This window comes from Camelus dromedarius, chromosome 32 (genome assembly GCF_036321535.1).
Source record: "Camelus dromedarius isolate mCamDro1 chromosome 32, mCamDro1.pat, whole genome shotgun sequence".
Classification (NCBI taxonomy): Eukaryota; Metazoa; Chordata; class Mammalia; order Artiodactyla; family Camelidae; genus Camelus; species Camelus dromedarius.
The window spans coordinates 17,964,255-17,990,570 of NC_087467.1; the positions used below are offsets into that span (position 1 = coordinate 17,964,255).

A 26,316-nucleotide genomic window follows, 5' to 3' on the forward strand; every position below is an offset into this window, starting at 1 on the left:
CTGCCCAGGGAGAAGTGGGCTGTGGAGGAAGCAGGCACAGCAGAGTGCCTCTGCTTCTGGGAGGGAAGCTTGGAGCGGGTACCGTTAGGTCTACTTAAAATAGTGAGGAACAGGGAGAAAAGGAGGGGCTTAGAAAAAAGTGATGTGCTGTGTAGGGTTTTGACCTTTGTGCACCTGCGTTTTCTTTTTCAGGTTACCCCAAGTCACCACCTGTAGCCTCCCCAGGTACGTCAGCCAGGCGGCCAAGGCGAGTTGTCCTTGGCAGCCCCCGTCCCTCCCCTACTTCCCCACTCTGGGCCATTAGCACGGCTGGAGCCTGCAGCGCAGCCCTTCCCCGCCGCCAGCCGGGGCACAGGGCCTCTGAGGACTCAGGCCCCCCAAGTTTGCTCCTCAGAGAGGGTGTAAGTCCTGCCCGAGACAAGGAATTCCCCTCCGACGTCACCCCAGCTCGTGGAGTTTCCCGAGGGCCACAGGGTGGGCCTCTGCCGGGCATGGCCTTGAGCAGCTTCCTGGAAGTCTGGGCTTCACTGGCTCTTCAATAAGGGAGCAACTTCATAGATTATTCCCATCACCCACTACTTGCCCAGCCCTGTCCCCCAACACACCCCTCCGCACCTGTGTAACACGGCACCGCGCACACGCAGAGCCCCTGGAACATGCAGCCCCATGCATGTGCACTCCCAGCAAGTCCCTGCCCGAGCCCCCGGCCTCCTGTACATCTGACCCGGACACCTTCAGGCCCTGGTTTGGGGGTCGGGGTGGGGTGTCCACGTTGAGGTGAATGAAAGGGCGAGGCTGCCTCTGGGGACCCGCACCCAGGCCTTGGCTTGGGGCCTGACCACATGCCTGTCCTCTCTCCGCCCAGGGGTTCCAGTGCCATCTCTGGTGTCCTTCTCTGCCGGCCTCACCCAGAAGCCTTTCCCCAGCGATGCGGGAGTCGTCCTGTTTAACAAAGTGCTGGTGAATGACGGGGACGTGTACGACCCCAGCACCGGTGAGTTCTTGCGCGCACACGGCCTGGCGGTGGGTGGGGGTGGTCGCGGGACGGTGCCCAGCCCTGAGGTCGGCCCAGTGGCGCTGGGGATTCTTGGGGTGCAGGGAGGTTGTCAGGAGGGCCCCTCCCAGCTGCCCCTCTTTCTCCAACTGTCATCCTGACACCACACTCCTCCCCGCCTCCCGCAGCATCCCTGGTCTCCCAGGAACTGAGCCCCAGACGGGCCAGTGTTCTCTGCGAAGCTAGTGGGGACGGGAGGCGGTCAGCTTCCCACCAGCCCCCAGGCTGCCGTCCTCAGCAGGCAGACCCTTCCTGCCAGGCCCGACACAGGTGTCTGCGGGAGGAGGGACAGGGCCCCACTGACCTGCTGAGGTCCCCAGGCCCAGGGGCAGCCCCCAGGGAAGAGTGGCTCCAGGGGCCCGGGCTGGAGGCGGGGCGGCGTGCGTGGTGGCTGGGACTCTGCAAGGCCCCTGGAGACAGGCAGAGATGTGAGCTTTGCCAAGGCATCAGCCAGGTCCTCAGGTTGGAGCGAGGCCCTGCTGCAGAGCCAGGAGAAATGGAGCTCCTGGCCCTGGGCCCCCTGGAGTGAAGCCGTATTGCCATTATTTCTAACCCTTTCCTGAGGCCGGGGGTGTGCAGGGTGGCTTCGCTTTCTGCTCCAGCCTGGCTTCCCGCGGCGACTCTCGCCATGCGGCCTGGGTTGTGGGGACAGCATGTCTGCTCCGATGGGTCAGGTGATCGCTGCAAGCAGGGATGGCAACCTCCGTTTCTCTTGTGTTCCCAGGATGCCCAGAAACATCCTCTCTCCCGCAGGTCAGGTCTTCAGTAAAGAGAGTTTGGGGGAACCCTGAGCCCAGTCACAGGCCATGTGCCCAGAGTGCTGGGGCCCAGTCTGTCCCTGGGGCTTTAAATTACAAGCTGGGGAGGGGAGCTGGCTGGCCTGGCAGGTTTCATGGAGGTTAAAGACGCAGGCTCCTTGGGTTCCATCTTGGCTCTTGGCCTGTGGTCAGTGGCCCAAGTCTAGTCCCCTCCTGAACCCTGGGCACTGGCCACTCCTGAAAGTATTTGGTCTGAGCTCCAACTTTGAGCTCTGGGGCCACTTGCAGCTGCTGTGCAAATGGACATCTGCAGACCTTCCCTCCCCCTCTGACCATGCCCTGCCTCCCCAGCCCCAGAACGTGCGGGTCATCGGCTAAGTGCCAGCAATGTTCTGGCTGTGCCTGGACCCTGGTCCAGCAGGGAGACTGGCTCTTCCACGCAAGGAGGCCGGCTGTGGCTACGTATTTGGTTCAGTCTCTTCCTGCGTTAGTGACAGGTGTTGTGGGGGTGTTTTGGGTCTTGCCTCCTCAGAAAATGGCAATGGTGTTTTGTGGCTATTGTGCCCGTGAGGCCGATTCTAAGTCGGCCTTGGGGTGCTTTCAGGGATGGAGAAAACTCTCCAGAGGTGACCAGGAAGGGGGAGCTGCTTCCTCCCCACAGGACCTTAGGTGAGGCGGGAACAGGCCTGCGTGCGCAGTAAGAGGCCAGTTTGTCCTCGGGCTGCTGCTGGGCCTGTGCGAGTTACTAATTTAATTATACCAAATCCCGGGGCTCCTGCCGCACCTGGCCTCTTCTGGGTGTTCCATGCAGGAGACAGAGGGTCTTGTGTGGGGGCTGGCTCAGTGGCAAGGAGCAGCATGGCTTTGGATAAAAAGGGGCTGTGTCCCCCTGAGCTGGCCGGCCTTCTGTGGGGAGGGGACCAGGGCTTTGAGCCCAGAATGGGTGATCCTGGGCCAACCCAGGTGGCTGGTCTGCCTTCAGCCCGGTAAAGTGACGCCCTGTCGCCGGGGGCTGGGATGGTGTCACGTGCACACAGGTGTCTCCTTCCGTCTCCACCCCAGGGATCTTCACGGCTCCGTACGATGGGCGCTACCTGATCACGGCCACCCTCACTCCTGAGAGGGACGCGTACGTGGAAGCCGTCCTGTCGGTGTCCAACGCCAGCGTGGCGCAGCTGCACACAGCCGGCTACCGCAGGGAGTTCCTGGAGTACCACCGGCCGCCGGGGGCCCTGCACACCTGCGGGGGCCCGGGGGCCTTCCACCTCGTCGTGCACCTGAAGGCGGGCGACGGCGTCAACATCGTGGTGACGGGCGGCAGGCTGGCTCACACGGACTTCGACGAAATGTACTCCACGTTCAGCGGGGTTTTCCTGTACCCTTTCCTTTCCCACCTCTGAGGTGGGAGGAGGGAAGGGCGACAGCGGTAAGAAGTTGGAAGCTTTAATATATTGCATTTTTGTGTGGACCTGGGGCCCAGGTCTAGTTTTCTGCAGTTCCCTCCTCCCCCGAAAGAAAGGCTGCTCCCAGCTGCGGAGGAGCTGCAGGGCACGCGGGGCTCCTGCTGCTGCTCCGACCCCACAGCCGGGAGCCCGCCCTCCCGTGTCTCCGGGTCCGCCTGTGACCTCTGGTCCGGGGGCTGGGGCCGGGCCGACCGCGGGGGGCTCAAACAGCGGTGGCGGCCCGGGGGACCAACCTGCCGGTGGAGGAGGAGGAGCTGCCGGGTCCTGCCCGAGAGGAGGCCGGCCGGCCAGAACTGGTCCCCATGGCCACAGTCTTTACTGGAGCAGAACTTTGTCCTCCTCGACCGTGTGTGCAGGAGGAGTGTAAACACTGAAGTGGCTAGTGCCACCACAGACCTAGGGTGACTGGGCTGCCCCAGGTCTGGCTCCCCCCGCTTCCCCCTCCCTCCCTTCCCCCGTGTCTGCCCGGCTGTGAGGGACGCGGGAGAGACTTTATGTGGCTTGTTGAGCTCCTTGAATGACATGTACGACTTTAGCGCAAAGACAGGGAGTGTCAATAAAGACGTGAAACCACTTCAAGTTGCTGCAGTCTGGTGCCTTATGGATCGAGGGGCTATTCCTGAAAAGCAAACTGCAGAAGGTAAATGACTTTTTCTAATGGCTGTAGAAAGTAAGTTTGAATAAATTAACCTCAACCACGTAACTGTCAGGTCTCAGCATCCAGGCTGTATGTACACTTGGGGTCTTGGGTCTTGTTTCTGGCCTGTGAAGACAGAGCAGATGTGCTTGGCGCTCAGAGCCCCATGTGAGCCCCACAGCTGAAAGGGGGGGCCCCTCCCGGGGACGCTAGAAGTTAATCAGCAGCTGCCTCACTCACCGCACACGCAGCTCTAAGAACACGAGGTCCCAGGCAACAGGAGGCCCAGCACAAAGCTGGTCACACACTGAAAGCTGAGCTCGTCTGAGGAATCTTCCCACGGAGAGCACGCGCTGCTCCAGGGAAGCCCGGCACCTCCCTGTCACCAGCGGCTGCTCCAGGCGGTCCTCGCTGGTCAGGCTGGTAAAATCCGTTGGCCAATCAAGTCCCCCAGACCCCAGGGAAAGATGGGGACGAGAAAAACCAGTTTCCTCGGCCTGAATCAAGCCACTAAGATACTCTTAGGCTGTAAAAGGTTAAAAAGAAAAGAAAAAAATGCTTTTGAATTTCCGGGACGGCATGCGAATGAGATGCGTGGGTGGCCACTGGGCCCTGCAGAGGGGAGCCGCCTTCCTCAGCCCTCCCCCGGCTGCGGAGGAGCAAGAACCCGAGGTTTGCTGTTTCAGCATTTTCAAGCCTGGGCCTCTCGGTCCAGGGCACGGGGGAGGGGGCGGCATTCTCCCCCCGTCTCTACAGCGGGGGAGCTGGCTCATGGTGGCGGTTACTGTCGCTGGCTTCCGGGAGGCGACTCATGGGAAAAGCCCCGGTGCAGGGGCTCAGCGCCAGGAAAACCCAGCTGGCACGTGCACCTGCGTCTGCCTGCTCCCCCGGCACCCGGTTAGGGACCCTACCCAGGGCCAGAGGGGGCACGTGCTCCAGAGCCCGACAGGCTGGGACAGACAGAAGGTAGCGTCCCCTTCCTCGACTCCACAGACTGTGTCCTGGAGCACCGTGTCAGATGTGGTCCTCCAAAGAAGTGCACCCTGACTCACACACTTCAAGAGGAATTTCGGCTCTGCGTATCCAAGACAGACACAGGAGACTAGCTGCAGCAGGCCCTGCTCTGACTACAAGATAGAACAGGATGAAGGCTGGATCGTGGCTCATCAGGAGTCAGCCTCTTGAGAAGGGGAAGAAAGAAAAGCGCAAGGTGGGCTGAGCGAGCCCCGGAGCAGCTCCGTCCAGAAGTTGGCAGCCCAGTGCCGTGTGCCTGAGGGTGAGACGTGGAGCCAGGCCCTGGGGCTCGAGCACAAGGTTACGAACCCTGAAATCACGGAGCTGCTGAGAAAACGGCCGGGAGCTGCTTGAGACAGAGTACCATCGGGTACCATCAGCAAATGGCCTCATTTAAATAACGAGAAATAACAAAACCATACCAGCAATGAAGACTGCAAGTCTATGCAAACTGCGTTTGAAATGATTCCCAGGTTAGTGCACTGACCTTCCTCAGCGACCCTCCCATCTTCTGAACAGTTTCTCACAACCTGCAGTTTGAAAGGAGTGTCTGTGGTCAGACACAGCCACGTCCACACCTGTAGTTCTGCAATGCTACTTTGCACGTGTCCACATCCACTTCCCAACCCACGTGCAGTCTTCCCGTCCCACCAAGGGGGAGGACACACGGCGCATCTACGAGGCGCAGGGTGCAGCGGGAGGACGCCGCGGGGACAGGCCCTCCCTGAAGCACATGGAGCTGTTTCCTGATAATGAGCTCTTCCTTTCTGTTCCCAAAGTTCAGCCCGAAGAGCCGTGGCTCCCTTCGCCCCGACCCGCTGTCCCCGCCCAGCCATCATGTGACAAACATGCACAGAATCTTTCCACCCTCGGGGGCGCACACTCAAGAGGCTGTGGGGCCACTGTGTTCTGCACATGCAGCATCTGGGGGCTCAGCTGCTGAGGGGGTAAAAGATACCCATTTAAGTAACACGTAGGATGCAGGTTTTGATCTGGGATCACTCTGACTCTCCTAAAAGCTGATGAGAACACCAGGATGGTGAAGCAGTGTTCACCCAGAGGGACGGTTTGGTGCGGGGTGGGGAGGCCAGGGCTCTGAGACGAGTCTCGGGACCCCCGCAGGGCGGAGGGGTGAAGCAGCCCCAGGCCCGAGCGAGACCCCGCCAGGAACTCCATATGGATGAAGAACGACTCACTCCCTGGAGGAACCTACAAAGCAAGAGAGGTTAGTTCCTATGGGTGGAGCCTCACTTTTGGAGTCAGGTTTTATAAAAACAAGCACCAAAAAGAAGTGCTTTCTGTGCACAAACTTAAGTGTCAGCAGAGGTCAAAATGCTAATTTATGGAAATTATCAAATTCTGGCAGGAGTACAGAGAAAACGATTCAAATGTCCTGTGAAGGAGAGTCAGATGCATCCAGTTTACGTTTGTTTATTGTTGTAACATTTTGTTTTGAACATCAAACACTGCACCAAAATATGAGCCATTTATCTTGACAGCTGTCTTTGCCATAAACTAAGTACTGAACTGATGTTTACAATTAATTTCTGACAACTTAAAATGTATTAGTGGCATTGCTAATAATTAAACATCATAGACTGAATGTAATGATCAAATTAAAAGAGTAATGTTTCTCCTTCCCTTTCTTACCTTGAAAACAAACCAAAAAAGTAGTTTTCACCAGGGAAGAGCACTTACTTGAAACACAAGCTCAACTTTAACCAGTCTCATTAAACCCAGCGTTCTCTGAAACGGGAAAACGAGGCTCCCCAGAGCAACTCCGGAGGATACCTGAAAGGATGACAAACTCCCCGGGAGAGTCCGTTTTCACCAACTTGCAAAAAAAAAAAAAAAAAAAAAAATTTCCTCTCTGCCTGTTTCTCCAGGTCTCCCGCACCGCCAGCCCGTGTGCAGTTGAGGGCACGAGCGCTGGCCGGGCATCGAGCTGGCCGCCACTCCCAGATTGTCAGCAGCTTTCCTTCCAGGACGTCACACTAGTGAGTTTTTCCTTTTTCCAACTGAAAACTATGCAGATGTTTGAAAGCACCGCGAACGCGGTCTTCCCACTAGGGGCGGAGCCCGCGTGCTCCAGGCCCCACGTGTATTCCTAAGCCCGCAGAGATGCGGGTGTGACACCACGGCCGTGCCAGCCTCAGCACGAGGACACCAGGGCAGGTATTAAAGTCTGGTTGGGCTGGAAAGAGGGAAAAGGGCCACGGCCATTTCAGCAGCAGAGCAACGGGGAGAGTGACGCCGACGAGCCCCGTCCACCGGGGCCCCCCGGGACGCGGCCCAGGGCGAGCGCAGGGGCCCCCACTCCTTCGCTCACCCCGCGATGGGGTCTGTGTACACACACTGAGGGCATCTCTCTTTCACAGAAAGAACAAATGTCATTTGTACCAAATGGCAATGGGTTTTCAGCACAAACTTACTACTTTCACAACACTATCATCATAGTGATCACCTACTTTCCGCAAGAGGGACTCCTTTAAATAAGAAAAAAAAAAAAGACTGTTAATTAGCATATGTACTGGCTAGATCCACCTGCAGCAACAAAGTGACCAAGTCCAGAGCTGATGGTCAGCAGGCTGCAGGCTCGGCCCCCCTGCGCAGGGCCGGGAGACCTGGGTTCCCAGGCCCCACCCTCCAGAAGATGCCCCCGTGTCCAGAGGGACCACCTTAGCAGGAAAGAGACCGTCTCATGGGGACTCTTCAAAGGACAACCAACCAACCAAGGACTATGGAAGGTGCGTGCGCGCGCGCACTCTCCATCCTGCTCACAGGCCAGGAAGCCCCATGAAGCTCAGGGTAAGTGCCTAAAACGGATGGGGTGAAGGCAGGCCGACGGTGTCCAGGAGGTGAAGTAACCACAGGGCCGCCGTGCTAGGAATTCATTTCACTAACTCGGCAGAGCATCACAGAAACATAACCTGGTCTCCCTGACCTACTGGACACAAACTTTCAAAAGGATGAGTCCCTGAACTACGCACGGTGGGAAGATTTGCACCGGAGGAAGCATGTGTGGTTCCTCCTCTGGGAACAGGCGTTTCCAGGCTCAACCACTGCAAACTGTGTTCGGGGGACTTTGCCACTGTCCATGTCCAACAGCACAAGGGAAAACGGCTGAACTGAGTCGGACACTTTCAACTCTCCAATCTGGAAAGATGACCACCTCCATTTCTCCACCTCTAGATCAGTGTTGTTTATTTTGGTGGCGCCAACTGCAGTGCGGAGTGCCCCCCCAACACAAGCACAGGGCAAGTGAGGGGACGGGAGCCGGGGGTCTGGGTCTGCACCGCAGTGTGGCCATGCACCCTGTGCTTGGGTCTCGCCCGGCGCAGGGCTGTGGGGGGTCATTTTCAGTCCTCCAAGAGCCTCCTCTCTAATGTTGCTCCTGATTTTAACATTTTAACCAGCCTCACCCCTGTAAGCCTGTGCTTACAGCTCTGGAGGGACTCAGGACAGAGCCCTTCCCTGGGGCCGTCTGCTGGGCTGACACACTCATTACAAGACACTGAGCTGCTGACAAAGGGACGGAGAAAAGGACCCTTCCCAGGACCCGTCACAAGTGCACACCTGCGCTTCCAAGGCTACCTTGGAAGCAGAGCTGTTGCTCGTTGTTTAACCACCTGCTCCTGCAGGGCTGCCAGGGCCGCCCTTACGGACACATCCTGCGAGACCCGCTCCTTCCAGCTGCTCCAAGACACGACACGACACTCCAGGGCCCCCCCCCTGGAGTGGTCGCTGGGGAGAAGGCAGTGATCTAAGGGCCTTGTCTTCCCCAGAAGCCCATGACGGTCGCTCTGTTTCTGCGGAGCAGGGAGGGAGGAGCCCACAAAAGAAATGTGCAGTCGGTTCGGACCAGCCTAAGTGGACCCTGATCCCCTGAAGAAGGCCCTCAGTTCAGAGAGAAACACTCTCAGCCGCCCAGGGGGAATTTAACACTTTACTTTGTGCAAGTTTTGGTCCAGTCTTAGCTGCTGCTTCCTTCCTGGTAAATTCTGCAGTGAAAAGAGCACCCAGCACACCACTCGACTCCGTGTGGGAGAGGACCAGCCAGCGACAGGAGCCAGGCCTCCAGCCTCAGGTCTGAGTGCCCCTCCCTGCTCTGGCCCGGGCACCAAACAGCGGCCCTGCCCAACCTGGAAGGGTGAGGAGGAGGGCAGCTCCAGCTCCAGCTCCAGGAGCTCCCGGGTCCCCGCCAGTGCCCGACTGTCAACGCGTCTTGTCCCACACCTGTGGCTGGGAGGGAGCCCTGAGTCCTCTGTCCAGCAGAAAGGCCGGTCCCCTCCGCCTGCTGCGAAGTGAGCAACGGAGAGCCTCCCGCTGGGTGCTGCCTCAGGCCAGCTCGTCCAGGTCCACCTCGGGGATCGGGTCCCGCCAGTAGCAGAAGGAGCTGAACTCCGGGCATGCAAAGGCGGAATTCTGTTCCTTACTGAGAAGTGGGAACACGTGCTCCACCAGCTCGCTCAGTCTGTGGTACCTGGGAGGGGGTTTGGGGAAGGAACGCACAAATCGTTACTTGGCAGTTGACCTGAGAGCACCAGACAGCGGGCTGGGAACCCGGTTACTCAGAGTCCTCAGACTGGAGGATCCCTCCTTCCCAGGGCCCAGCCACCCTCCTCAAAGTCCAGGAGACCCGGTAATCGCATAAATAGCTCCTGGGGAGGAGAGGACAGCCTGGCAGAGGGGAAAGCCTGCACAGGCAGGTGCGGCTGGTACCCACTCCCCGGCTGCCAGAGGTGAGGACGCACTTACGATGATTTGTTTCCTTTGGTCCTTTCCTGTATCAGTTCGCCCTTGGGGTTCACGGTGAATATCCTGCAGTCTGGAACTCCAACTTGCATGTAAGCGTAGACATCCTGCAGCCAAAGACATCGAGCGCTGATCACAGAGAGGAGAGAGGAGCAGATGCTCCTCCAGCCCCCTGGGAGCCAGAAGCAGCACATAAACAGAAGACCATGTATGGAAAACGAGGAGCTGGAAAACCCAGTGCAGCTTTGCCACTGAAGCCGAGCTTTCAACAAACACACGCTAAGGAGTGGAGCCAAGCCCAGGGGGAGCTCAGGAAGTCAGAAAACGTGGGCGCCAAGAAGACGCCAGGGGCCCTGGAGCAGGGGAGGGGAGCGTTAATGAAGGGGGCACTCGTGCCCTGGTTCTGCGGCGGATCCGAGACTCGGCTTAGAGTCCTTAGAACATGAGCCAGAACCGCCTGGGGAAATGGAACTGAAGGCAGAGAGACAGAGAAAGCCCCTTCGTCACCTGGGCAGACCTCCGCCAACAGGACATCCCCCTGCTGGGAAATTCACAGCAGATCAAGTGAAAACCCATTTAGCAAGAGACATTCATTGTACTTATACGACTGGTCTGAGAATCACGACGTGGCTCTACCCTGGGAGTACTGGCTGGGTGTGGCCCACCACACCGGAACGTGCCGCGGGACACTCACATTTGGACGGTTTCCAAAGGCAGCATAGAAGGGCTGCTTGGACGGGGCAAACAGATTCTTGATATCATTCAGACACTCAATTTTGAACTTCTCTGGTTTCTTTTCTATTACTTCCCTAGGGGGAAAAATACAAGCATAATCACCAAATCGAAAATGGAAGTTGTCCCTGGTGTGCGGTCCTGAAAGACGTCAGCGCTCAACCACCTGATCGTTTTAATCCTTCGTAACTGTTATTTTTCTTTCTCCTCCTTTGCCGACCTGACTTCCCTCGGCCGTGTCTGACACAGACCAGGTGAGCTGTGCGCGAGGCAGAGCGCCATGCGAGACACAGGAGCTCTGAAACAGCGCGGTCTGCCGAGGACACGGACGCACACGCACACGCACGCGCACGCGCAGACAGAGGCACCTGTGGAAGGCGGAGAACAGGCTGCTGGGCGACAGCATCAGGGGGCCCCGGGGCAGGATGGTGCCCTTGTCGTTGACCCAGTGCAGGTACCCGCGGGTCATGTCGGCCATGCCGATGGCGCGGGCGGAGCAGTACAGGAACTTGTAGCCGTTCCTGGAAGAGAAGGCAGCCTGTTGAGCCCCAGTGCTTTGGCTAAAGGGGGAAAAATGCATTTTTCTTTTAAAGGGTCCAAATAAAGTTCCTCTCATTTACTGTGAAAATCTAATTCCTAAATTTAACAGGAAAATCGTTAGAATTATAAAGGTCTCACCAGTCCATGAAAACACCATGGGGAAAAAAATGGTGGTATTGTAACCAGGTCTTAAGCTAATTTACTAGTAATGCTGCGTCTTCAAGAACCTTGTCCATGAAAGCCAGGTGCGGAACAAAAATGTCGGGCTATCTTTACATGATCTGCTATAAATGAAAGATACAAATGATCTTATTCATAAAGACAAATTTCCAGACGGCAAATCATTCTATGAAAAGAGGAGCAGAACTTTCCCCAGGTAACTGAAACATGCATAATTTTCATACGGTGTATGATGTTCTCAACTAGCGCTTAAGATGCTGTAATTCTGCGGATCTAAGTTACATGTATTAGGATCCCGCAAAGGCCACGGTGCCGTTTCCTCACAGGAAGTACTGACCGAGAGGAAGGACCCCAAGGTAAACGGTTTCCCTCGTGCATGTATTACCTACTTGAAGAAATACAATGAAAAATACTTAACTAAAAAAATGAAAATTGGCTCTTGTTAAATTACAGCTAAAAACTCAATTACAGCTGTAGACACAGGGAGGGCAGCGTTGTGACAATGAGACGATGGGGGTTACACGTGGGAGGTATCGCCAGGCGTACGCTCACGCTCCATGGATGGGGGCTCACACTTTTCCCTGCGTGAGGCTCTGAAATAGCCTGATGAATGCTATTTCTCTGTAGTTCTTAAAGGAAAAGTCTAGCTCACTAGACCCGTGGTCGGGACACCTACTCATTGATGGAATGGTAGAGCTTCGCAATCCCCTGATGAGTCCAGTCCTTCCCCAGCTGTGGAAGGATCTGTCCCAGAGCATCAGACCTAAGCGGGCAGAAAGCGAGAAAGGTATCAGGAATTGAGCATACAAAGCCTGTGTCTTCCTGTTCAGTTAAATACCAGCTGCCAGCAGCCACCAGGTTTGGGGAGAGGGGCAGAGGTGGCTTCGCTGGCCTGTGTGACAGGCCAGTAAGTACACCAGCCAGTCTGATTCCAAACGTGGGATCAGACACGGGAGCCAGATGCCCATTTTCAGAGACAATTTACAACCACACGTCCCCTTTTTTTCCTCCCAAATATCAACAGCTTCTCCCTCCCCGACCCAAGCCAGAATCTGGAGACCAAATAACTAAGTCCTTCCGAAGTTATTTCTGATGTTACATCGGCGCGGCCCCACCCATCTCCTCCATCCGTACAATGACTGTGGACCACACTGAGGGCGCCTCAGCACAAACAGTGTAAAAACCCTCCCCGATGGCGGCCAGGTGTGGCCCCCCGCCCCCCATGCTGCGCTGGGCTGTCCCCGCCACCCCAGGCTCCCGCGCACTTGGTTATTGTGCCGTCGATGTCGGAAATGACGATCTTGTCGTTCCAGTCCCACAGGTAAATGGTGCCTGCGCAGCGGCAGGTACCCTGATACTGGGTCGTAATACTGAACACGACGTCGTTGGGGCCATCTTGGAGCTTCAGTTTTGCCTTTTATAAAAAGTGTAAGAATAAACAAAATTAGAGACGGAGAGTGAAAATTAATGGCACATTGCTTTGATGGAATTACATGCAACAATTAAGTCACATCTGCCAACAACATGTGGTCAGAGAGATGGCTGGAGATACAAGGTTAAGCGAGAAAGGATCCTAATCTCTACAACACAAAATGTATGTGTGTGCGCCAACACATGAAGAAATACAGAAACACAGTAACTGTTTTAAAAAAAAAAGGAAAGAAGAAAAAAAAACCAGCTGAAAACACCCTTTTGGAACAGAACCCGGACAAGTCACAAACCACCGCCAGCGTTTCAGGACTCCAGCTCAGGGCAGGGCAGGGGCTCAGGCGAGGTGGGCTGAGCGGCCGCCGCCCGGACAGTGTGTCAGGTGCCAGGGACCCTGAGCCCCCAACACACAAACCGCTCTGCTCTTCCCCTGCACCTGGGGCACAGTGAGACCACTTCATACGGAAATGGATAAGAGTCAGGGGGCAGGAAACTAAATAAGGAAATGTCACTTCTTTATGGTTGTGGCTTTTAAGAGACAGCGTGCGGCCCAGTGCCAGGCTGGATGTAAGATTCATCTGGGAAACAGGCTGAAAACACTGCTTTCCCGGTTCACTCCCAGAGACTGGAGTGGGCGGCCTGGGGGCAGGTGGGGGCGAATGTCCCAGGCTCCCCAGGTGGTCCCGGGCGAGGGGGCCGCCTTCCTGCTGTGTGACTGGGCGTCCGCAGGACCACACACAGTGCGGTGTGTGGGAGACGTGAGATCGTGGACAGGAGACAGAAAACGCCCAACGGTGACTGAGCTAACGCGGCTGCAGCCACGCGCGTCGCACACAACTCACGATCTGGTCCGACGAGAGGCGGAGAGACTTCTTATAGGACGTGGTGCTGCCGTGGCTTGGGGGCTCTGCGGGGAGGGGGTCCGCTTTGATGGACTCCTCAAGCTCCTGTGACCCCTCTTCACTTGACGAGTCATCCTCGGCTGGCCTGTTCAACATCAACCCGGTTGCCGACGCTAAGTAATGAGGACGCAGCAGGGCGCTGTGTGACCACAGCTTTTCATTTAGGATCAAGAAAAGCGAAAGACCCTAAGTCCATTCTGGAAGAGCCGCGCCCCCAGGCCGTCTCCTCGCCTGCACGTCCCTCCTCCCTCCCACCACTGGCCGGCAGCTCCCTTCTGGCCGTGCCTGGTCATTTTCTGCTACAACCAGTGAATTCTACTCATTCTGCTGACTCTTGTTGAAAAGACGCATTTCAAAAGGTACAAATTATAGAAAATATGAATGCTTATACTGATTTAAAAGACTAACAAGAAAGATTTTAGACACTCCTTTTCAAAGACAAGGGTGAATCAAGAGCCAGAAGAGGAACCCGAGTTAGGGGTGGGAGGAGGGAAGAGGAACCTGGTAAGGGGAAGAAACGCAGACGGTAGAAGCAAGGATGGGGTGTGCTGGGCACCTCCCCTCAGGGCGGCCAGCCCAAACGTCCACGTGGCTACTCCTCCCAAGGCAGGAAACGCACCCACACAGCTGCTGTGACTGTTACGTCTCCCTGTGCCCCGACAGCTGGGCAGCAGGGGCCCCGGGGACAGCACGCCCAGGACCCCCCGAGATCCCCTCCCCGAAGCCTGCGTTTCACAGGCACCCAAGTCCATGGCCCCAGGAAGGAGTGAGGTATTTGAGGAGCAGAGATGAGCATATTTACTCTAAGCTAATGCTGTTTTTAAAGCAAAGCAGAAGTTATCCTCTTTGAACTGAGCGGCACAATGAAGCCACTTACCGTCATGTGCATGTATAGGAAAAAGACATTTCTGGTTAAGAATTAAACAAAATTGCCCAAATCAACTTGACTGCAGTGGCAGAAGCAGAGGGAGCGAGGGCTGAGCCTGGATGGAACCCCGGGTGCCCCACCTGCCGCTGGCCGGCTCCTGTGCACTCGGCGGCAGGTCACTGGGCGGCGGCACCTCCGACTTCCCCTCTTTGGCCTCTGGCAGCTAGAACAGCAACACAGTAACGACAATGTGCAGGACTCCCCACTAACGAGCGACAATCCGTCAGCAGCTCTCTGGAAATGAGCAGAACTGCTTTCTGAATCCCCACCTGAAAAATGCTTAAGAAACCGACTCTCTCTAGTTTGAGCCAAAGGACAGAAACCCGAGAGAGACGTCACGTGCTGTCTGTGCAAAACTCTGCCACGGCAGTCAGAGGCGAGGCCTGACCACAGCGCACCAGCCCGGGTCTCACAGCCCTCAGGTCCGCGCAGAGGGGACCGGCTCCACTGCCGCCCGCGCGGGAGGGCGGCAAGCTCTGCTTCTCTCTGGAAGGCAGAGCAGAACAGCTCGGCGGGAAGGGCACCGGCTCCGGAGGTGGACATGAGGTCGAACCCCCGCGCCATTCCTCACCAGTTACGGGCCCTTCTCTAGCAGCGTCACCCCCCATGTTCCGGTTTCGTCACCTGTACACCACCAGCACTGCTGGGCTGCAGTCCAGGTGAGAGGAGACGCAGGTCAAGCACCCAGCGTCACACCTGCACACCTAACTGCTCAAAAGTGTTGGCCGCTGTTACTGTCATAGAGCGTTACACACCCAAACTGACTTCCTTACACCTGGCAGAGCAGGTTTCTGAATAAATTAAAGATTGACTCCTTTTCAGCCCAAGGAAAGGACCACCTCCAGGCCAGTTATTACCTGTTTGGTTATGCTCTCTCTCTTACGCCAAAACCACCAGCGGCCGGATTTCTTTGGCATCTTATCTTTGACCCAGGACTCCACCGTGGCCTGGAAACAATCACCGCGGGTTAGTCAAGCCATCCGGCGGTCACGGAGCACTCGGCCACTTCCCACTGTTAACCTGCAGGGCGGTGCCTCCCTGCTGAGTGCGAGCAGGGCTCTGCACACCTCCCGAATGCCTCGCAGACACCGACGCCGTCCTGTCTTGTGGCACTTCTGAGGAAGGAGCCTGAGGGGCCAGCTACGCAGGCGCAGCCCCCCGTGGGGGTGGGCAGGCGGGCTGCTCTCACTCCTCTACCTTGGGAAGCACCTCACGAGTTACGAGGACCAACGAGGTGGAGGTGTCTTCTTGGCGGACAGAGTCAAAGCAAACCTTCAGGTTCTACAGAACAGGCTTACTGACCGCAGCCTGAACTAACCACACTGCTTAGTTCAAGTCACGCTCCTGGGGGCCTCGGCACCCTCTTCTTGCTGCTGCTTCCCATAGTGATGGGAGGAAACGTTTTCATTCATTCTATACGAACGATCAGTAAAATCTCTCGCCCTTTATACACAATCAGAAACTGGTATCAATACCTAGTAAAAATGACAAAGATGTGGCAGCCTGGCTGACGTCCTAGGTTTTTGGACATGAGATAATTTGAGTGGGCACACAGAACTTTCTGGATCTTTTATAATATTAATTTAAAAATACTAAATAAAAGTTTGAACAACACCCAGCTTAGAAATACGCACATACGGATTTTTCTAAGCACTGTCTGCTCTGCGGCGCCGTCTCACCTTAGGCAGACTCTTCTGGAAGACCTGCAGGCTGAGGATCATGGGAGCGGCCAGCGCCCAGCTGTAGTAACTGCGAGAAAAGAAAACCGTGCGAAACCGTCACACACAGAGGAGACGGCGAGGGAGGAAAGAAGGGGGCAGAGCGGGAGTGGTGGGGGGTGGGAAGAGGAGGAGAGAAAGGTAGAGATACCACATAAAATTCCTCTTGTTTTAAATGAAAAGATGATCAGCTAAATTTTTTTGCCATCTGAGTAATCTTTGCTTCAAGCCAAACTTCTCTGAACAGAAAAAGTAGTAAATTCTATAAAGCAGAGTCACATTTCAATGCCTCCTTTAAAAATAAAGCTGAGGCTTCTCTTTCACTTCAGAGTCACTGCCCATCTGCATATCTATATGAGATGATGGCATATTTTACAGCAAGAAACACTGTAATAGTTAAAAGCAGCACTTGGGGGAAAAAAACCCTGCCAAGGGTATCTAACAATTACAAAAGCAGTTTTTTGTATTTACCGGTTATATATCCGTATTACAAGGTTGGGATTGTCTATAAGTCCAGGGTTTTCTGCAAACTCATGATAAGTAATGATATGCTCCATGAACTTCTCTGCAATGTAAAATAATTATCCATTCGGTTAGAGATCACATAAATGCACACAGGAGATTATCACAGCGCTCTCTACACTGAAGGGAGTATGAGATAAATAAAACCCCCAAAGCTAACTTCTCTATATGTATCAGAAACAAAATGTCACACAAAGGTTTTTCCCCAGGGCAAGAACAAACACTTCTTTTCTACTCCCCTACCCTTCTGTAACTCCTCCCCCAATTGAAAAATAGAAAACAGAAAAACTAAAACAAACCAAAGAACCCACAAACAAACAAACAAAAGAGAGAGAGAGAGAGAGAAAGGGGGAAAGGCAGAAACTTTTAGGAAGACAGGTACCAGATGTGGCCAGAGGGAGGGGTGGTCTGGAGGCGCAGGTGCGCACTCAACTCCACAACTAACAAAAACTGTGGGTCTCATTCTTATAAGCGGGAGAAGCTCCTTAACTGGCAGACAACTGCGTGACTGGGGATACGCGGGGCGCGGGGTGGTGTCTTACAGCTGGAAGTGCACACACGCCTGCTACATTTGAAAGCACAGGAAGAACATCTAAAAATGCTTGGAGGAAAAAAACCACACACCAGAATCTGGCTTAGGGTCTGTCAAGGAGTAAATCCCAAGTTCTCACAGAACAAATGAGGATTTCTGCATGAATTTTTGAACCGTGTTCCTCACCCTGCACGCTGAACAGGCCAACAGACATTTCTCAGTGGGATTGTTCCGCCTGGTAAGTTGTGTGTGATTTACTTTTCTTGCCATTTCTGCTTCCCTCAATAACAAACTCTACCTAAGTTACCAGTATTTTTTAAAGCATAGATTTTATAGTTTATATAAATTGTATATCCCCTCCTCCACCTGTATTTTTTAAAGTGGGAGCTTATGAGGATTATAAAAAAAGTGACCTATTTAATTTTGTCCCTAGAAGGAAGCACTGGCCGTAGCACACTCTTAATTTCTTGCAAAAAAAAAAAAAAAAAATTAAGAGATGGAGAAGAAAGGCACAGTGATCACCCCGTGACCCTATGAAGGTGACTGTTCAGGGGACCCAGCCTGCCATACGCAGGAGACAGAAGATGACGCTGGTCATAAAAAGAAGATCTTTCCTTAGAGGAAAACCAATCAAGGGCCACCAGGCAAGCTGAGAAAACAGTAAGAGTTCAGTTTACAGCAGGAGGTAAAACCTAAAAGGCCAGGGAGCCTGGGACAGACGTACACGTGGGTGCACAGCCCACCTGAGACTCCTGAACCCCCTGCTGGGCTCGCCCCTTCCTGAGCAACTCTACTCTCCTGGGCCAACGCTCGAGCCCGGGACACAGTAATCTTTCTACTTTTTGCCAGAAAGACCATTTAGTCAGGAGACAGTTATCACAACCTCAGGCCCTTCTCTCCTGTCTCAGCCCCACCCCACCCCCGGCAGCCAGGCCCCGGCCACAGCTATTCCCGAAGGGTCACGGCAGGAGAGCTCTCGGCCCCTCCACGTGCGGGAGAGCCCGTGGGCACACGCCCCCAGCCCACTCAGGCGCTGTCACCCCAGAACGAGGTTCCTTTACTGAGGGGCGAAGTCTGGCACTGCAGGGAGACACCTGTGACCTGCCCAAGACCACCAGGGGGTTTAACCCCTGAAACGGCCACACAGCAGGTCTCCTGGGAAGTGGGGACCGGGCGTGGCGGCAGAAGTTCCTACCTACCTTTAGAAATTTCTCCGTTCTCACTGAGGCCCCCACAGAGGGAGAGGGTGACGTCGGGCAGGTCCATGGCAGAATCTGAGAGGCACTCGGTGCCACTATCAGCAGCCGCGCTGCCCACTGACTGCGGGGACTGGGAGCCGGACAGCGTGTCCAACTCGGGCCACTGCCTGGAGCCGGGGTCTGAGTCACTGTGGGGAGAGAGGACCCGCCTCAGTACACCCTCCCATCCTCGCCTCCTGACCACGCAGCCCTCGGGGAGCTGGAACCAGTCAGCTCCCCGCGCAAAGGAGCAGACTGCCCTGCACACAGACAGCTTTTCTTAGGGAGTGTTCAGTCCCTTCGTCAGTGACATTCACAATAACCCAGCCGCACCACTGAGGAATGAACTGACTACGGTAAATACGACACAGAAATCGCCGCTGTCATTCACAGTGACACCAACTCTTCAGTGACGGCCATTCTGACTTAAATTAGAGAGGTAAGTGAGTCAGAAGCATTTATTTACATTTCCATGACGAAAATAACAGAGTAATTAAGCAAAATCAAATGTTTGGAAATCTTTTGATCCTAACTTCCTAGAAAAGTCTGTGGTACTATATACATCCTGTAGAAAATCACTGTAGTTCAAGGGTGTCTTATTTTAAAAACAAGGATTTTCTAAACTCATCTGTTACTTTACAAAACAGAACAAAGAAATTAACCAAGTGAAAATTCTCAGGAGGCAAGACACACCTCAAAAAAAGAAATATTCTGAGAAACTAGAAATAAACTGTTCTTACACTAGTGAGAGCCAGCACTAAAGACGAGGTTATTCAGTATTTTCCCTTTTCTAGATGACAAGGCGCAGACGCCAGGTTTAGAGGCTGAACCCAAAGGAAACTTTCTGTAACGGAGCATAAATTCAAGAGCAAAAGAACCAGGAAACGGCGCCTTAAGGCTCTCAGTCATGAGCCTCCACTGCTCTGCACCTTCTGAATGGACATTTAATGTCACATTGAAATACAGTTCCAGAATTTTCAAACTGATTTTATTCAAAAAACCAGTGTATTAATGTATGCCATCCAGTGTAGTTCGGGGGAAAAACCCTCAAATTTGAGCAGTGGCTGGGAGCAGAGAAGTCAGTCTCAACACTGCCAGGTTCTGCATCTGAACCTTTCAAGAAAAGATTTACGTTTTTGGAAATTCTCTCTCTTCAGACCAACGTACACCCATAGCAGCACAATATTGAGATTAATCGGATCAACAGAATGTGCTCCTCACTGGAAATGATGAAAAAGCCAAAGCCACGTAAGGCAGCAAAACCTGCTGTTGTGCTGGGGCCCAGGGGCAAGGCTGACCCCGGGGTGAAACACCGACACCCACGTCTTCATCCTCCTGGGTGCACGGCTGGTCCTCTTACAGCAGGTGCGGCCACGTGATCAGATGACCGAGCTGTCCGCATGGACAGAGGCGCGGGCTGCGTGGGCCTGGCCCCTGAAAACCCAACAGCTCACCAAACCCACAAGAGTGATGTGATTTAAAAGTAAAACTTAGCTCTAATTAAATACTGAATATTTAGTCAAGACGGCAATGACCACGATGATAAAACAAACGCTTATGAGCATTTCAACAACCTCACTGTCTCCATATATTGATGAGTATTGTCTAAAGAACCACTGAGTTGGAGAGGTAAGAAGCTTGCTTGGTGAATGACCCCAAATGGTCAGGCTGTAACGGACGGAGAGGCCCCACCGCAACAGTCACGCTCCCCGTTTTCTAAAAGGGAAACTAAAGGGTCTGTCTTAGGAATCCCAATGTAAATAATGATTAAGGACTAGGAAGTCGGAAACAAAGTGGTAGTTCTCAGACAGCTTACGTTGCAACTTTCTTATTCAGGGAAAAAAAAAAAAAAGGACCAGCTTCATTTCTCTCACCTTGAAAGCCCAAGTATCGCTTGAAATGAAGTGGCTTTTTGGAGAAAATGTAGGGCAGAAAGCGAGGAAGGAGTTTTAACAATCTTCCAAAAATATCTGTAAAAATTTAAGTTATCTTCTTACTGACCCCATCTTTCTATTTTAAGTAAACACTGAAGACGTGCTTTTCAGTGATGTGCTGTGTAGTGTTGAATTACGTGTGTCTGTGGCTCAGCACATTCAAGCCGTGCTTCTCGTGGGGAAAAGTAAACTGCTTTTTGTAATCACAGGGTATTACAACGGAATTTCCCTAAGAATGCAAATGAGCCGGGGAAACGGTACAAGCCCATCATTTCTGAGATCTCAGTGTCACTCCAGGGGAGAGTCACAGAGGGGGAGGGTGATGGGCCCAGAGCCCCGCGGGCACTCACCAGGCCCGGGCGCAGGCGCCCTGAGGAGGGCGGGTGTCCTCGGTAAAGCGTGTCTGAATAAAGGTATCTTACCTTTAAAACCCAACGAGTGGAACTAACGCTAGTGAGCAGTGGTGCTAACGTGAAGTCACCTCCGCGGTCACGCCCTTACGCAGGCTTGACCAGGGTACCTCCTCTCACCACATTCAAAATTTCTTCATAAATAGATAAGTCATTAATTTCAAATCACCACAGTCAAAACTACACACACACCCCTTCTGAATTTCCCAACATCTGGGCAATCCTCCAACTTAGTGAAGGACACTGTCCCCTTGGCTCCTTTTCCTCAGACAAAATGTTTTGCTCTAAAAGCAGCCAGACTCCTTCAGAGCCGTCCACCCTCCAATACAAGGTTCACTACCTTTTGGGGAAATAGAGAGCGGCAACCTCAGGTTCCAGGGCCTTCAGGTCATCCAGGTAAATGTCTTCAGGTCCCTGGTGCTGGCTTCTCTTGTGGACACCTGTTTTTACAAGAAAAACACAGCGGAGATGAGAACGTGGCTGTTCTCCATTTACAACTCTGCTAGAAAACAAAGGCTTGCAAATAATAAAACCGGCCGTGACTGGAATCGAGTTGTATTTTTAAAGCGTCAGCTAGCCCCTTCCCTCGGGTTGGTCCTCAGCCACCCACGTGAATGGAAGAGGACTTCGGGCGCACAACCCGGCAGCTGCGCAGTAAACACGTGCGAATCCCGCCTGCTCCCACTTGCTCTTCCGTGAGCAACGGGGAAGCATCACAAGGCCTGCAGCTTGTTTTCACGTGGCTTAAAATGACTGGAAAAAAAGCCAAACAGCTGTATCTGTGTGAGTGAAAACCAAATACATGTGAAATTTCATGATTAAAAGTTGGGGAGGAAAGAACGAGGCCAAATCAATGGTGGACACCAGCACTCAGTGTTCGTATCTCGTCAGTTCCCGGACTCCGTGCCGAGAACATTACTTCCCAGACCAAGACAAAACATTCGCCCTGAACACCGCGTTTCCCTCTTCACATTTCTCAGAGCAGAACACGGGGTCACGGGCTTCTGGTTTGCGAAGACGAGCTGAGCTGTGAAGGAGCAGGGACCGAGTTCAGCATCAGCCAGGTGGTCACAGCGGCCACAAATACCCTTGACAGTCAAACCCTTTTATTTTACACACACTGGCTCTGAAGTCAGTGTGTGACCTCCTAACCCATGGTGTTAGCATTTCTTTTTCAAGTGCAGTAAGTGTTTAGCTGTCTGTGACCAGGCATGCTTTCAGGGAAGCCTGTGCTAAGCCTGCGTCCTGGCTCTCGCTGTACTGAGGATCAAAGGACATTGTATTTTTAAACAGTGAGAACGTTCTGGTGTTCACAAGCTTCTTTTCAAAACCAAGAGCTACTGAGCCAAGAGCTGGACCCTACCTTCCGTCGGAGGGAAACAATCAACAAGAGAAGAGGACGCACACTAATGATTAGCGTGCATTTATGTCCCGTATTATTGTAACAAAAGTACTTGATTTGGCCTCAACTAACCAGACGTTTCAGGTGCAAGCATCTCGCTGTTAAACATAATCGCTTAGGATTCTACTTCACTTTATGGACATACCTAGTCATTAAAGGGGTGAATTTTACTCACTGGCTAATTTTAATGTGTTAATTTTTTCAGTAAATGCTTCTCAGGGGCCTGAGCAGCTGCGACAGGGAGAGGGGGGTCCAAGTCCGCTCTGGGGGAGTGGGACTAAGCGGCCCCCATCCCGCGCGGCAGGACCTGATCAGGGCACCAACAGAGGCAGCTCGGCTAGCGCGTGTGCCCTGAAACCCGGGAATAAATCACCACCAGGAGCGAGAGCAGCTGGGGCCACGTGAACCAGTGATTACCTCTCTTCCTGGACGGCGAGTCGACTTTGGCAACTGGCTTGGATTCTGAGGGCGCCTCCGTGAAGGCCGGGGCAGGCGGGTGGTCGGCCTCCTGCGGAGCTGGGCCCTCGGGCAGCTCCAGGGGCTCTTCCGAGGAGGCGGCTCCGCTCACCTGCTTCCCTGGGGCTCTGGGTTTGGGCTTCACGACGGTACAGAGCGCCTCCCCCACGGACGCATCCTTCTCAACTTCACTTTGCAAGTGGTCCTCGCTGGGGATGACCCGAAAATGGGTGTTTTCTGACGGAGTGATCGTTGCTGTCCTAGGCTGATGGTCAGCTCGCTCTCTCTTGCTGACCTGAAAGAGTTGACTTGTTTAAAAATGAAACTACTTTCAAAGGTGTCTGCTATAGCCCATTTCTTATGGCTGGATGCAGGCGCGTGTGTTAATTTCATTTGTAACTTAGCACGCATTCACTAAATACATCTCTTGGATGTGTGAAATAGGTCACAATTAGGGAGTGGGAAAAACTAACTGCGTTTTGTTCAATATCATGATATCTACAAGAGCGACATTTGTAACTGTTATACCACAGAGCTCAGCTCTAGAGGAGACAGGAAACACGACAACTCCGACACCTCGGGGGAGAAGACGAGAGTACTCTGTGAAAATGCAGCCCTGCCTGGACTGCATCAAGGCTCTGATGAGACAATGTAAAAGCGGGGAGTCAAATCTCAATGCAATCACATATATAAGCAAAATGTGTATTTTTAAAACCTGAAGAGCAGGTCTAAATACCTTTTTCTCTTATGAAATGCATCTTTCCAATTCTTTTTTCATTACGAGCCGGCAAAAAAGCTTCCATAATCAATTTCCTATTTAAAATTTCAGTGGAAATTTTAGTTTCCGTTAGGTATTTTAAAAATGATTAAAATGTCAAATTAACAATCAACATTATTTATACTAAGTGGAAATACACAAAATAATGCTGGAGCCCTTCCACCGTAAATGCAGTCATGATAACTTGGATGCACCCGTGTGACCACACGAGGGCACCACCAGCACGGACATTCACGGGAGCCTGCAGCCATGCCCTCGACCGGGCGGGCAGGCGGCCCTCCTACCTTGGTGGACTCCGGGAACCCGCCCCACGTCCACTCCATGTGGGACTCTGATCTGAGCAGGCTCTCGGCGGGTTTCACCTCCAGCTCCGAGTCGCTCTTAGGGCACGCCGGCGGGGAGTAGGGGCTGCAAACACAGGACAAAGAAAGGTGATGACTTTAAAGTCCAGAGCTTCAGTCTCGCTGAGCTTGACAGAAGAAAAGAAATGCACGTTTGAATATATCAACTTTATCCTGCGGGTGTAAATGCCATTTTCCCAGTTGAGTACTTCAATAAAAACAATGGACTTGCTGAGTCCTAAATAATACACATCCCGTTTGATTCTCACAAGAAATCAGCGAGAAAGGTCATCTGACAGGAGAGGAAACTTTCGCATGGAAAGATGGGTTAAATTAACATTAATACAGAGAGAAACTGGACCGGAACCCAAGTGAGAGTGCCTGTTTCTTCACAGGAGTAATCGCAGTTACGGTCGGTAGCTGACACTAAAAAGAACCGTGAGGAGTCAAATTCTATGCTGCTTACGTGGGTTTACGCTGGCCAACTCTGTGAGACCAGATCAAGTTTAGGAACAAAATAGTAACTGAGAGGAAAGGTTCATGTTCATGCTAAAAGCACACATTCAGCCCCTCTACTTGTGTGAGGGAAATGGAAGTATCACTGTGCACAGAAAAGTTATTTAATGTATCTTTCCTTTAAGAAGTTGAGAAATTTCAAGAATCCTTACCTGTCTAATGGGGACCAGTCTCCATCAGATAAGGGGTAGTGGTCCCCAGCATGGAACAGCAGAGGCTCCTTATATTCCTCCTCCTTTAAGGAAACATTGGAAGATCCTCTGTGGAAGGAAGAACACAGAGACAGGCAGAACGATGACATTTGCATCAGCTTGAAAACAGCCTCCAGCTCTGACATGCTGTCTGAAAGGCACAAATGAAGGAAGCCGAGTGATTTAATAACTCATTCTCCTAGAAGGGAAACATGAAGAGAGGGGCTCAGTGACGCCACCCTGTGCACACTGCCATCCCCCCTCACACACGGGATGGAGCGGAGGGACAGAAAAGGAGATGTGATTACAGATTCCTTTTTACACCCATTAGGGGTAACTGATTCAGAGGCTAGAAGAAGCTAAGACTTTACGTGTATTTAATTCAATCCTTACAAATCGGAGGTAGTGAAATCCTGTCTGAGGTATCAGGTAATCGAGGCTCCGGAGGAGTTTGGTAAACCACCCAAAGTCAAAGAGCTAGTAAGTAAGCTGGATGCAAAACAAGCTCCTGTATTTCTGCGTATGACAGAGAACAAGCAAGCAAACAGCTGGAGACAAAAGCTCTGGCTCAAAAATCAAAATACCCTAAATACTCTTAAAAACCTCAAGCTTCTGTTCCTGCTGGTTTGGCCCGTGTACTACCTGAGACTTTCTCTAACTCGGAGTCTGCACGCCATGGGCTGTGAGGACAGGAAAGTCTGACAAATGCACTCACACCCCAGGGAGCGGTGGCAGACGGAACTAAGGCTAACAAGGTTTTAATGAACTCATCCTTTGGTTTTCTTGAATTTGCAGAGTTAATATAACTAACTTGCCATATAACCCTGAAGACATCCCACAGAAGCAATGCGGGGCCCTGGTTTTTCATCTTTAGTTGGAAATTTGTCACTTGTCCTGTCTACTTCAGCGTCAATGTGAGATTTATGTGGTGAATCACATTGAAAGCTCTCAGAAGTATAAAGAAAAGTGAAAGAAAAACTCTGCAAAGCGTAAAACACCGTCCTATACAAATTTAAGAGCTTCTTGCAGAAAATTCAATGTTCCAGCAGGACAGATACTACATGTGAAATGAGAATATCTATCACGTAATTGCTAGACTACAAATAGGGCTGGGAACCATTTTATTTGTGATACTTCTTCCTTTAAATCCTAGTTTAACAGGCTCTGCTTTACCACTGCCTCTGACGCGTGACTGTCCTGAATGTACCCGCACTTTCTAATTAAGGTTGTCCTAACTCTTGCTTTCCTTCTCTCAGAAGATGAAACCTGCCAACACCTCTCTCAACGGGAAAAACACATATACTTGAAAAAGGCTGAAATCCATATAAAAATAGTCTATTTCTTACAAGAGGAAATTCAAATGATAAAAGTCAGAAAGGGAACTCAGATGCTATGATCAGTCCTTTTCTGCCCAGTCTGAAAGGACAGCACAGCTTCACCCATCACTGCTCATACATTAGAAAGCAGTTTGAAAAGAACAATGTAAATGCCACAGAAAGTTTTTATTAAAAATATTTTAATTTTGGAACATATTTCACTGAAGTGTAAAAAGGTTAAGCCAAGAAGAGTACAGCAAACTGGATGTAATAAAACATTGGAGAAGAGGGCGCTCAGGCACCACGAGGAATTCTCAAGCCCAGGGAGGGACGACACAGTCTTTTCTGGGGGGATCCCGGCAAAGGCAGAGCCCAGCAGTTGGGACCCCGCAGAACGATGGAGAAGGTCGCCAGTGTCGAGGTGCCTTCAGGACTGTGATCACTGCCCGAGACGGGCCCTGTGCACGTGCCCGAGGGCAGGGAGCCAGTGAGGCCGCCCGATCCCGACAGGGCGACTTATGACACAGCACGGGACCGAGGGGGTGAGACGCGGCGTGAACACTGACTCCTT

General features: G+C 52.8%; 2 protein-coding genes across 9 annotated transcripts in view; one reads left to right on the top strand and one right to left on the bottom strand.

Annotated features, from left to right (window-relative positions):
- The window catches only part of EMILIN2 (elastin microfibril interfacer 2), a 46,953-nt gene extending 43,095 nt beyond the window's left edge, over positions 1-3,858 (top strand). The window contains exons 6-8 of the mRNA XM_031439120.2: positions 193-225; positions 866-994; positions 2,875-3,858. Of these exons, the coding sequence (XP_031294980.2) occupies positions 193-225; positions 866-994; positions 2,875-3,212 (500 nt within the window). The 3' untranslated portion in view covers positions 3,213-3,858. The remainder of the gene's footprint in view (positions 1-192; positions 226-865; positions 995-2,874) is intronic.
- A 2,483-nt stretch (positions 3,859-6,341) lies between these two features.
- The window catches only part of LPIN2 (lipin 2), a 70,171-nt gene continuing 50,196 nt past the window's right edge, over positions 6,342-26,316 (bottom strand). For 7 of the 8 annotated variants that reach the window (XM_031439121.2, XM_064481556.1, XM_031439127.2 and 4 more), the window contains 16 exons: positions 24,391-24,498; positions 23,666-23,789; positions 22,565-22,898; positions 21,086-21,185; positions 18,363-18,550; positions 16,581-16,674; positions 16,071-16,140; positions 15,249-15,338; positions 14,472-14,554; positions 13,404-13,548; positions 12,399-12,547; positions 11,810-11,896; positions 10,782-10,934; positions 10,376-10,490; positions 9,685-9,788; positions 6,342-9,409 (listed from right to left, as the gene is read on the bottom strand). In XM_031439121.2, the coding sequence (XP_031294981.1) occupies positions 9,265-9,409; positions 9,685-9,788; positions 10,376-10,490; positions 10,782-10,934; positions 11,810-11,896; positions 12,399-12,547; positions 13,404-13,548; positions 14,472-14,554; positions 15,249-15,338; positions 16,071-16,140; positions 16,581-16,674; positions 18,363-18,550; positions 21,086-21,185; positions 22,565-22,898; positions 23,666-23,789; positions 24,391-24,498 (2,089 nt within the window). In that variant the 3' untranslated portion in view covers positions 6,342-9,264. The remainder of the gene's footprint in view (positions 9,410-9,684; positions 9,789-10,375; positions 10,491-10,781; positions 10,935-11,809; positions 11,897-12,398; positions 12,548-13,403; positions 13,549-14,471; positions 14,555-15,248; positions 15,339-16,070; positions 16,141-16,580; positions 16,675-18,362; positions 18,551-21,085; positions 21,186-22,564; positions 22,899-23,665; positions 23,790-24,390; positions 24,499-26,316) is intronic. The other variant, XR_010378706.1, reaches the window with a different exon arrangement.